Source organism: Cariama cristata, unplaced genomic scaffold, assembly GCF_000690535.1.
Source record: "Cariama cristata isolate BGI_N322 unplaced genomic scaffold, ASM69053v1 scaffold18591, whole genome shotgun sequence".
NCBI lineage: Eukaryota > Metazoa > Chordata > Aves > Cariamiformes > Cariamidae > Cariama > Cariama cristata.
In genome coordinates, this window is record NW_009600021.1 from 21448 (window position 1) to 33268 (window position 11821).

The window sequence follows — 11821 nt, forward strand, 5'->3', positions numbered from 1 at the left end:
CAATTTTGCATAATCAAGTAAGCTGTTGACATTTTTAACAGCACTTGTGTTTATTGCTGAGATAGAATTGACTAGTTCATGAAAATTGTTTAATAGTTATACTGCAAATATAAAAAACATGAGAAGGGTTATTTTTGTTTATGTATCTTTGTTTTTTAATTGATTCTAAAAAAAGAGATTTTTGTAGCTCAGTGAAAAGATGCATATTTAGTTTTATTTTCTCTTTTTTTTTTTTTCCGAAAACATTCTTAATATAGATAACAAACCTTTTTTGGGGGGGTAATTCTTCAATGACATGGTGCTAATGGTGTCAGTGTCCTGAATTGTAGACTTTCATTTCAGACTGTTTGTTTCTTAGGGTAATTTAAAAATTGTTATATATATTAGAAGTTCTGGCTTTGTTCTCTTACCAGATCATTCAAGCACATGGTGGGACGGTGGACCCTACCCTTACAAGCAGATGTACACATCTTCTTTGTGAAAGCCAAGTCAGTAACATGTATGCTCAGGTAAGCAAACTAGTAACATGTATTCATGCATGCTTTCATTTTGTTACTGGAAACGCAGGGCTTTCAGTATGTACTGCATGCTTAGATCGCAAGTATAAAATTGAAGATGTTCATTACGTGCTTTTTTATGATTTGTGGTTTATGGTATAACAAACTTTCATAATGCATGTAGTAGACTTATTCCAGAGAACACTGAGAAAGTACTGTGAGAAGGAGGATCTTGAAAAAGTAGAGAAAACCAAACAATTAAAATAGAAACTTTATATTGTAGAAAAAGTTTAGAACAAAATAAAGATGTATTTTGTTTTTTAAAAGCTGTTTATGCATGTATTCGTAGGCTTTAAGAGAAAGGAAGAGGTGTATTACAGCACATTGGCTGAACTCCATCTTGAAGAAGAAGAAAATGGTACCACCTCATCGAGCTCTTCATTTTCCAGTGGCATTTCCACCAGGAGGAAAGCCATGCTCTCAACATGTAAGAAGAAAAAGCTTACTTCTAAAGAGTGCTTGCTTCATTACATGAGCAGTATTAAAATACAGCTAGAAAGCGCTTACTCAAAGCAAAATGCACATTTCTTTTGTCCAGAAGAAAAGCTTCTATTAATCTTAAGGTCCTGTGTTGATGTGGTGTATAATACAAGGTGATTCAGAGTGCTTTGCAAGTCTTACTGAGTTCTGAGTGCTGGGGTCCAAAGATTACATGAGTTACACATAGCAAGATGACAGGAATCCAAGCTGCGTAGTGTTTTATTAACAGCATGTCTAACAGTATATGCTTCCTTTACCATAACCCGATATTTTGAGGGGATTTTTTGAGGATTTTTCTTTTTCTGCATCAATACCTAGCAGATACCAAAAAAGGAACCCCATGCTGTTAATCAGAGAATAGGAAGTCACAGTTCCAGTAGCCTATGCAATGAGGAGCACTGGGGATGTTGAATTTTGTGAGGCTGAAAGATAAACTTGCAGTTGAATTGGATACATCGTGAAATACACTGTGCAATATAAAACAAGATGACAGAGTATGTCTTGGAGTTGGATTTCTGTGTGGTAGATGCAGATATACAAGGATGATGGCCTTGCTACTAGCCTGTTCTAAAAGACATAAAAAGAAATACACGTTTGGGCAAATTAGAATCTAACAGTGTGCATGTGAACACAGCAGTTAGTAGTAAATGTAGTATATAATGTAATAAATGTAGTTTATTATCAACAACAAAATTGCTGTTGCCTTTTCCTAAACAAAAGGAGAGAATGGCAAAAATGAAAACTTGGCTAGACTAAGGCTAAGAACAGAAGAAGTGGAATTACAGTTCACCACCTATGATCAGCTGGCACAGTTTATTTGGCTTCGTGGCAGGGTAGAGCAAGAGCGTTCGGGAGATTTTTAAAAGTAGAGTAGGGCAAGTAAGTCCAAGCCTTCCTCTGTCTCCCTGAATATAAACAGCAGGAGAAGAAAGAGGTGAGACACATGTGAGAAGAAAACCAGCTGTGAGCTCTTTCCTAATAAAACTGTAGTTTTTGTAAATGAGAAAAAGCTGACTAGCAGAATGAAAGTGATTCTTCCTGAGTCAGAACTTGTGCTAGAAACCTGACATTTTTATATATAAACAAACACTTTTAAATTGTACTATATGTATCCTACAAGCCATGTTTTAATTAAGTGCCTATAGGCCATAGTTAATGATACCATATATTTCTTTGTAATGTAAAAAAATTAGTAACAAAAACATTTTCAATGGGAGTGTTTTGTAAGTACCATCTATGTTCAGTTATTTGTTACTGTCTCTTTCTATCTGTAGATAATCTCTGTGACAGGATTTGTTGATAGTGACAGAGATGACCTCAAACTAATGGCCTACCTAGCAGGTGCCAAATACACAGGCTACCTATGTCGCAGCAATACAGTTCTCATCTGTAAAGAGTAAGTGGTTTATCTCTGCAGTACTTGCATTCTCAGTTGCCTGTTGCGTTAGTGCTTTTCTTAATGTGAGGTACTAGTTACGTCTCATTACAAGAAAGTAAATTTTATCAGTTTTGTGATTTGATAGCAATAAGCGTAGTGATTATGTTTCTTGAACTAAAGTACTACACACAGTTACATGATAAATTTTGCTTTCTGAAGACAGGCAGAGGAAGAATAATTTTTAATTTCACTATTTTACAATATTTTATAAGTAATGCTGACTGTTACATCATTAAAAAAAAAGACATTTTACTTATAAATAATTGTTATAAAATGTTGGGGGAGGGAAAATTAAGTTAAATCCAGGTCTAATTTGATTCCGTTTGGGGCAGAAATTCTCGCTTAATTGACTTGTTTTAGCATGTAAAGCAAAAGTATTTTTTCAGAGTATCTACTTTGTGACAGTTCAAATAGAAAATAGGCCAACACAGAAATATTGGTATTTTAGGTTTATTATTAGAAATTGCTATTTTATCTATTTCATCGCAATATAATCTTTTTTCATCATCTCTGAACAATAAGGCCCAGCGGCTTGAAGTATGAGAAAGCTAAAGAGTGGAGAATACCATGTGTAAATGCACAATGGCTCTGTGACATACTGCTAGGAAATTTTGAAGCTTTACGTCAGATACAGCACAGTCGGTATACAGTATTCAGTCTTCAAGATCCACTTTCTCCTAGTCAACATCTAGTTCTGAACCTTCTGGGTAAGAATTTCAGTCCCAAAATCCTGTGTTCTATAGCATTTACATATGTACCTGTTTAATCAATAGAAGCATGTGTCTTCTGTTATAAATAACTTTGCAATGGTTTTATTTTTGTTTTGTTCTTGATTTCCTAGATGCCTGGAGAGTCCCATTAAAGGTAGCACCAGAACTTCTAATGGTATGTTGAATTATTGTGTATATATACAAGTCTTTTTGTAAGATTGATCTTTAGTGTTTTTAATGTGTGAGCAACATGCCAGAGTGACTTAACGCAGACCCGTACTGAACCTCCTGTTTGTACTTTCTGCTGGTGTTCTCTCCATTTTGAGAAATCTGAGGAATAATCTTTTCAGAACTAAGAATCTGCACTGTGATATACAAAATCAATTTACTTTTAAGACGTCTTGGGCTAGTTATTCACTCTTCAGTTTTTACATCAGATCTTTAGAAAGGGCTTAGTATTTTTTGAGTCAGTATCTAACACTATCTGAAAATCAGGCCATGTAAGGGTTTTTAAGGCAGAGCACCAAAAATCAGTTAGAATGTTGTTAGAATATTGACTAAATTTTAAATAGGATAGATAATGTAAATTAAGGGTGGAACTACTTTATATCATCTCTTTGAAATATTCTAAGAACTAAAACCATGGGCATATATACTATATATTTGATAATTTAAATATATATTGTGCTTTAAAAAGTGTAGTTGGTAACCCTGGAAATAACAGCAGTGTAAATGAACAACACTAAGGATACAAAGAATGTACCTTAAAAAGATATAAAACATTTAATTTTTGACATACGAAACATGAGACAGGTGTAAGAGCTGAGGTGGAAACTGCAACTTACCTTCTGAACTCTTTCCTTGTTCTGAATATGTAGAAAACTATTTCAATTTTTGTATTGTAAATTCTCTTCCCATTTCAGATTTATACTTGATAACTGTTTTCACAGTGTCTATCTTGATGTAGGTAAATCCCAGTTTGAGCTAGTGAGCTCTCAGTTCATTTGTACAACAGATGACTGTCAGATAACATTTTATATTGCACAAAAACATTTTGCCATACCTCTTGTGTTCTGGATCATTTCTTATCTCAGTCATTTTACATACTTTTCAGAAAAGAGGAGCTTAGTAACTGTCATAACTTAAATTTGTACTAATACCTTAAATGGGGTCTGGGCACTATTTGTTGTTTTAATACCTTTCAGCTTTAGAAATAGCCACTACTATGTCCCTGGAAATAAGTTGGAAACATTCTTCTTCTTATAGACCCCTGTAGAATTGTTTTGTGGGCCCATAGGAAACAAAATTTTAGGAATTATGGTCTCAAGTTGCGCCAGGGGAGGTTCAGGCTGGACATTAGAAAGAACTTCTTCACTGTTAGAGTCGTTAGGCATTGGAACAGGCTCCCTAGGGAGGTGGTGGAGTCATCGTCCCTGGAGATGTTCAAAAAACGTCTAGATGTGGCACTTCAAGACATGGTTTAGTGGACAGGGTGGCATCAGGTGTACGGTTGGACTTGATGATCTTTGAGGTCTCTTCCAACCATAATGATTCTATGATTCTATGATTCTATGAAATTAACTGCCTTTAAAAATGTATGTATTTCTCCCTGAAGAAGGATGCATTCTGCTAATGGCAAAATAAAACAATCCTTGAAGAGATTGAATATGCAGTATTAGTATTTAAAATAGCTTTTAACTAACTCAGTTTTGGGTTTGTTACCACACCCTTTGTGGCCACGCTGCAGTTGAGCTCATCTTAGAATTGGGCATATGCCTTCTTTGTGTTACTCAGTCAGACCAGGTGGTGGTCCCTGTTTTGTCTTATGTAGCAAATGGAGAGAACTCAGGGGTCAGAAAGCCTAATTTAGTACCTCCCTATCTGTATTTACTATATGGGGATCCTTCTTGCCCACGTGAAGTCAGAATCTCGTAACTTAGATCGAAAGGGCCTTCTGAAGGTAGTCTTGTCCAGCTCCCCTCAGGATGCCCACATACGAAGAATATGATTTGGTAATAGAAAACACCAGGCATGTGGAAGTGTCAGACAAGATACTTCATTGCCTTCACAGTAGGCATTTCTGTTTGTCTTGGGATTTGAAGTATGGGGTCCTCTTTTGAGGACAACTGTCTTTCAGATGGTGTTGATGCAATCTACCTTTTGCATTTTCATAGTATAGTAGTTGAAATGTCTATCAAAAATTGAGCACATGCACTTTTCTTTCCAGCTGCTCTTAGACTGTCTAGCATAAAAACACAAGTCCCTGAGAGTGGGGAACAAACCTCTGTGGCCTGTTGCTCCTGAAGGACTGTCCTCACAGCAAGGCTGGAATAATGCTGCCTATCTTTCTGATCATGTGCCTCTAGCATTTGTCATAAAATTTCAGGTATAGATTTGAAGGTTAAAAAGGAATAGATGTCACATGCTCCTGCAAGTCAGAGCTGTGGTTTCAAGTTACTCTGGCAGGGGAGAGCCTAAAAGCTACATTTCTCTACGCGTGGGCAAATGCTCTAATGGCAGATCTAGTCCTGGGGAGATGGGAACGTCTATCCAGTGAGTGCCTGAGTGTCCGCTGAAGCTTCAGTTTATGTAGTTGGGGAACTGGAGTCTTTAAAACACAGGTGCCAGTATTTTCTGTTGATATTTAAGCACCTGGAAGAATATTGTAGTCTTCATGTATTTAACAAATTGACAGTCTCTTTCTTATTTAATTATTTGGGATTTACATTGATGATTATCAGCTTTATTTAAAGGAAGGAAAGTCCCACAAGATTTTATTTGGTGTAGACGTAAATGGTTACATAACTTCATGGAGAAGCTTTGGTTAATGCTCAGCTTTGCTCTTGAGTCAGTTGTGTAAACTGTAGGTGCACCAGTATGCATTCAGTAGCGTGTCTTTTTCATTTATAGTTAATTTTCTTTAATATAGTCTCAGATTATCGGTGTATAGTTTTCTTCTTTCAGAACGGAAGTTTGTTTCCCTGCTGAATTCTTATATAAACATGTAGATGATCTAATTTCAGGGTGTGAGGTTGCCTTTGAAACCAAAGCAAAATGAATCCAGTCTTCAGCCATCGTCGAAAAGAGCAAGGTAAGAATAGCGAGCAATCCTAATTTAGTTCTTAATTTACTTTTCCACAGAAGTGTCAGCTGGCCATCAGTCTGGTTCCATCCTTTGCCCAGCTAATTGAAATAACTTATCAATGTTTTTTGCATATTGCCAGCTACTCAACTGGCACGAATAAAATAGTAACTAGAGAGTGAAATAGTAAGAGAATTGGGAGAGAACAGAAACAGGAGAAAATGTGCTGTTCTCAGCATAGCAATTTTTTCTTTAGAAAAAGATTGATCATGCCTAATTCTCATTCATTTGAGTACTTCTGTTGGTAAAAGTTGCATGAGTGTGCTTGCCTAGTTTTAAAATAATAATAATACAACTTGAGGCCCAAACTTCACATTCTGCTGTATTTCATGTATTTTGTAGGATTGAAGACCTTCCACCACCTACTAAAAAACTCACCCCAGAATTGACACCAATGGTGCTCTTCACAGGATTTGAACCTATGCAAGTTCAGCAGTACATTAAGGTGACTTTCATGCTTATCTCATGTGAACCACATTGAAACATCTGTTAGCTGCTTTCTTGATGTTGAATTTTTGCTGTCTAAGAGTTGATTAGCCTACATCTAGTGGAGAGAAGCCCATACTTACTGGGGCTGAGATTAGAGTGTAGATTTATGGAAATGAGTTTTATTTGGTAACTGTTCTGCTTCAATTAACTACTTCATGCTTCTGCAGTACTTGTTTTTTCTTTCCATATAATTGTTCTAAAAAGCAAGAAGGTCCCTTCCACATTGGTTTTTAAATCAGCAAACTTCATGGCCAAATTTAGGTGAGAAAAGTAGTGATGGTTGTGCTGGATAAGACCCACGATTCTTCTAGTGTAGTAGCTATCTGTAATGCCAAAAGGAAAAAGGGATAGTTACTCAGTATCATCAAAAATATGTGTGGAACTAGTGTATTTAAAGAATATGTGTTTTTCATGAGATGCTTTTCTCTTCAAAGAAAAGACTGGCAAAATTAACTTTACTGTAACTACATTGTATATTACACCTCCCATAGAAAAGAGCAAAATTATTAAATTTTCTGCCTACTTAAATTTAATAGCTCGTTTCATGTAAAGATTCTAATTTATATCCTATAATTATTTCCTTGCTTAAAAAAACCCAACTCCAACCCAGAAAACTGCAGAAGCAGAATGTAGCTTTCAGTCTTGCCAGAAGAAATTTGTGTCTGGAAGTACCTGGATTTTCAATGGCTATGAATTCTGTCCTTTAATCAGCTTTAGTAAAGGAATGACTGTAATACAGAAATCTATATTTACTGTTTCTTTAGGTGCTTAGTTTTATTTGATGGTGATGTTATGATTCTTCATTTTTTCCTCCAATTTTTAAAGGACTATTCCATTTTGATTTGTGTTTTATACAACTTTCAGAAACTGTATATCCTTGGAGGTGAAGTAGCAGAATCTGCCCAGAAATGTACTCATCTAATTGCCAGCAAAGTGACCCGAACTGTCAAGTTCCTGACAGCAATTTCAGTAGTCAAGCACATAGTAACTCCAGAGTGGTTAGAAGAGTGTTTCAAATGCCAGAAGTTTGTTGGTAAGTATTTCACTTGAGGTAGAAGATTATGCTGGAATCCTCAAATAAAGCTGTCATAAGAAGAAATTATGGTGGGATTTTTTTTATTAAGTTCTCTTTCAACAGAACATTTTGTTTCATTTAGTTTTCACTTGATTTAATACAGTTCCTTTCCGTTAAATGAAGTAAAAAAAATCCTTTAAAAGTTTGCTTTAGAGTGATTAAATAGTTGGATGTTGTTAAGCATTGTATTTCTTTCTCATACAGACATTTGCAGATTTTTACCTATGGTTACATTACTTTTTAAGCCACAAATAATGCTGATTTCAATATTTTTTCTAAAATATAACTTGTAAGGAACTAAACCACTGTTGGGAATACATATTAAAATGCACTTAAATAATTAAGGTTAATTAGTCTAGTACTGTGACTGTGTTGGAAGATACCAACTTTGTGTTTGCACTGCTTTTCTGTTGACAGCTGAAAAGAACTATGGTTTTGGTCTGTTTGACAAGGATGTTGGATCTGAAGAAAATCTTCTTAAAGGCTGATTATTTGTTTTATGACTGTTTCAATGCTTTTTATGTAATTTGTTGGTAAGGAGCAAATATATAACATTGCTGCCTAACCATCACAAAAGCTTAAATCTGTGGATAATGAACCAATAAACCAGCAAACATTTTTATGAATCTGGAGAAGGCAACTTGCTTGGTTCAGCATCAGTGAACTGAGAAATCAATCCATGTGAAAGCTGTTTGAAGATAAAGAAAGTCTGGGGATTTAGAAGGATGACTGTTTTGCTCTAATACTCCAAGTACTTTATTTGTCTACCGAAATTTACTCGATTTGTAGCTAATGGGCTGCCTTCACTTTTGTACCTCGTACAATGATGGAAAATATGGCAATTGTTCAGAAAAATTGTCCTACTGGTTTTCTTTGTCTTATGGAAGACAAATTTCTTGTAGGTTACCAGAATTGTCCTTGGAAAGACCAGTTTGCTCTCCATATATTTTTTTTTTTCTTTAAACTTAGGTATTTTGAATTAAATATGATTTAGAAATGTGTTTGACATAGCTTTTTGTGGAAAGATGAAGATAAGACTGAAATGTCATCTCTAATAAAAAAAGAAAAAAAAGAGTAACAGCTGAATAAGAGGACAAGGGAAACAGATGGAAAGTTTGTTCTGTTACGGCTGCGTGAGAAGTTGAAGACAGTTTCTGGGCTCCCATAGGTTGTCTCAGTGATTTGCACTTAGTCATTCTACTCCTTTGTTTGTAGAGAATCATCAAATAAAAGTTTGCAAGTTCCTCCAGTAAGTTAGAAAAAGGGACTTTATAGGACAGTGATTGTTGCTAGCTGCACAAGTGTAAAATACAGTTTTATTCTCCAAGTAATGGTGGCTCATCCTTGTAAGATGCCTAATAAAAGGCAGTATTATAGTAATGTGAAAATTAGTGAGTGTTTACTGTTTAGTCACCCTCCCACCAACATTTTCTGATCAGATTAGATCCTGCGTTACATGGATGTTCTTGTCTTTTGTGCATTACATCATCAGTCTTTCTTTTTCAGATGAGCAGAACTTTGTGCTCAGAGATGCTGAAGCTGAGGTGCTCTTCTGCTTTAGTTTAGAGGAGTCTCTGAAGAGAGCACAAGTAGCTCCACTGTTCAAGGTATGCAGATCTAAAAGACATTTAAATACTTGGAGCTTTTCAACCTATTTTTTTCAGCATTGGGACCACAGCTTTTGTAGCTGAGGGCAATAAAACAGACTAGTATATAACGTGAAGCATTTCATTTAAATTTTATTTTTCACTTTATGCCTGTTTCCTGTCTAAGCATTCTTGGGATAGATCTAAGCCCTCTGAGTGACTGGATCCTGTAGATGTGAACAAAACATGCTTAGTATATTTAACAGTATTTGTTCATTTACAAAATTCAGAACATTGCTCCATTATTTGTAAAATGCTACTTATGGAAGGGACTCTTTTTTTTTTTTTTTTTTTTTAACACCAGCCTGGTAGTCAAAGCAATTGCCCATAAAAATGAGTGTCTGAGAGTGAGTTTGCAGTTCAGCCTGAGGGAGTTCTAGTATGATTCTCCTTGAAGGCTGCACTCACCACCGGGCTGTCTGTGAGGATGGTGCAAGATGGTTTTCACGCCTCTGGTTAAGATTATGTTACAGTGCAGAGAGGTATCTGAAGATCCAAGTTGCTAGAGATTCTTCAGTGTAACTGAATTTGAGACTTTTTTTCTTGAGGCAAACCACCTAAAAAGGGTATTTTTGCAACTTGTAACAAATAAGAATCTACGTCTTTTATTAAACCTCAGTACTACGTTTCACTCAGTTTTGCAGTCTAAATAGCAAGGTTATTTTTTTATTGATAGCTGGTAAACAGAGGTAAACTACTTTCTCATCTGATCACCCGTATTAGACTCTGTCAAGTAGTAGGATAATTTTTGTCAGAAATTAGTGCATTAATTAAAAGCTGAAAATTCTGTTGCACCATTTGAGACGTCCCTATGCTTGAAGAAGCAAGGAACATTGTTGTTCTTATGTGTCTTACCAAGCTGCGGTTACCTCCTTTTTGTTGTTGTTTTTTTATTGTTGTTTTTTTGAATCATGGTTTAACCAGTGGTAATTTGACGGTTTCCTGGTTGTTATTTTATAGGTGTTGAAATAGGCACACCTAAGCTATTCAAATTTATCAAAATTGTGGGTTTGCCCTTCCAGGGAAAACATTAGTGGTAACTAAGGACAACTTACCAGCTGATGAATTTGTTGCCATAAGATGTGCTATCTAACACCAGCTTATACAATCATGGGGCAGACTTTGTAAGAGAAGAGTCACATGATAATAAAACGTAACGCGTTGCAGAAATCAGTTAACAAAATAATGTTTTCCCTTATTCTTTCTTTTCTATTTTTAGGGAAAATATTTCTACATTACACCTGGAATTTGTCCCAGTCTTTCCACTATGAAAGCTATTGTGGAATGCGCAGGAGGAAAAGTATTATCTAAACAACCTTCTTTTCGAAAACTCATGGAGCATAAGCAGAATAAAGTGTGTAGAGTGTTGCTTTCTAAAATTTACTTGTAATATCTTACTGTATTATTCTAAGCTTACGATTAGTTTCTTTCATTCAGAGTTTGCTGGAAATAATCGTGATTTCCTGTGAAAATGACCTTCATTTATGTCGAGAGTATTTCGCAAGAGGCATAGGTATGTATAAGCTATCAATGTAATTTGAACAGTATAGCTGTTATTTTGATTTTTTAATTATTATTTTACAAGTACAGACATCTTTTGAAGCTTTCAGATAATAATAGAGGAATACATGGTCTATCCTGCAAACCATGGAGAAATCTGAGCCAGCTGTTTGCTAGGTGTTTCTAATAGAGGTATTTTATAGCCAGGTCACCATAAATCTCTGGAAGGGTAGACTTGAACTTGGGGCTTCAGTCCTGTGTGAGGCAAGATTACTGTCTCAGTATTCATCAAGTTAAAGATTTTAATTTTGACTGTTTTTACTTTAGTAAAGAGAAAGAATGTCTTTGTAGGTTGTAAACTGTATGCATGTTTTCAATATTTCCAGATGTCCACAATGCTGAGTTTGTCCTGACTGGAGTACTTACTCAAACACTGGATTATGAATCATATCCTTTTTGTGTAAAGGTTGTCTGCTGCTTAGGGAAGTGTGATTTACTAAAAGTTTCTCTTAATTAAGAATGAATTGTTTATAATTTTTTAGGATATGTGATATTTACTTGATAGGAGGGTAGTTTAACACCCAGAAACCTAGCTTAAATTCAAAGTGGAATTACTTTTTGTTAGGAAATACTTCAGTGGAGGTGGGAGGCAGGGTTGTTAGAAAGTCATAGTAGTAGAATATTAAGCAACAGGAAGAAAACTTGTCACTAAGGTAAATACTTGTCATGAGTTACTTGCAGATGAGGAAAATAGCTTTTTACTGAAGAAGATTATAAACCATGT

General features: G+C 35.5%; 1 protein-coding gene across 1 annotated transcript in view; it reads left to right on the forward strand.

The window, feature by feature from the left end:
* Nucleotides 1–11497, forward strand: part of PAXIP1 (PAX interacting (with transcription-activation domain) protein 1) — a gene marked incomplete at both ends in the record, with an annotated part of 30051 nt that extends 18554 nt beyond the window's left edge. The window contains 12 exons of the mRNA XM_009709897.1: nucleotides 414–509; nucleotides 847–984; nucleotides 2312–2433; nucleotides 2998–3182; nucleotides 3317–3360; nucleotides 6209–6276; nucleotides 6670–6772; nucleotides 7681–7849; nucleotides 9398–9498; nucleotides 10757–10891; nucleotides 10975–11050; nucleotides 11424–11497. Of these exons, the coding sequence (XP_009708199.1) occupies nucleotides 414–509; nucleotides 847–984; nucleotides 2312–2433; nucleotides 2998–3182; nucleotides 3317–3360; nucleotides 6209–6276; nucleotides 6670–6772; nucleotides 7681–7849; nucleotides 9398–9498; nucleotides 10757–10891; nucleotides 10975–11050; nucleotides 11424–11497 (1311 nt within the window). The remainder of the gene's footprint in view (nucleotides 1–413; nucleotides 510–846; nucleotides 985–2311; nucleotides 2434–2997; nucleotides 3183–3316; nucleotides 3361–6208; nucleotides 6277–6669; nucleotides 6773–7680; nucleotides 7850–9397; nucleotides 9499–10756; nucleotides 10892–10974; nucleotides 11051–11423) is intronic.
* Nucleotides 11498–11821: the final 324 nt, after the last annotated feature.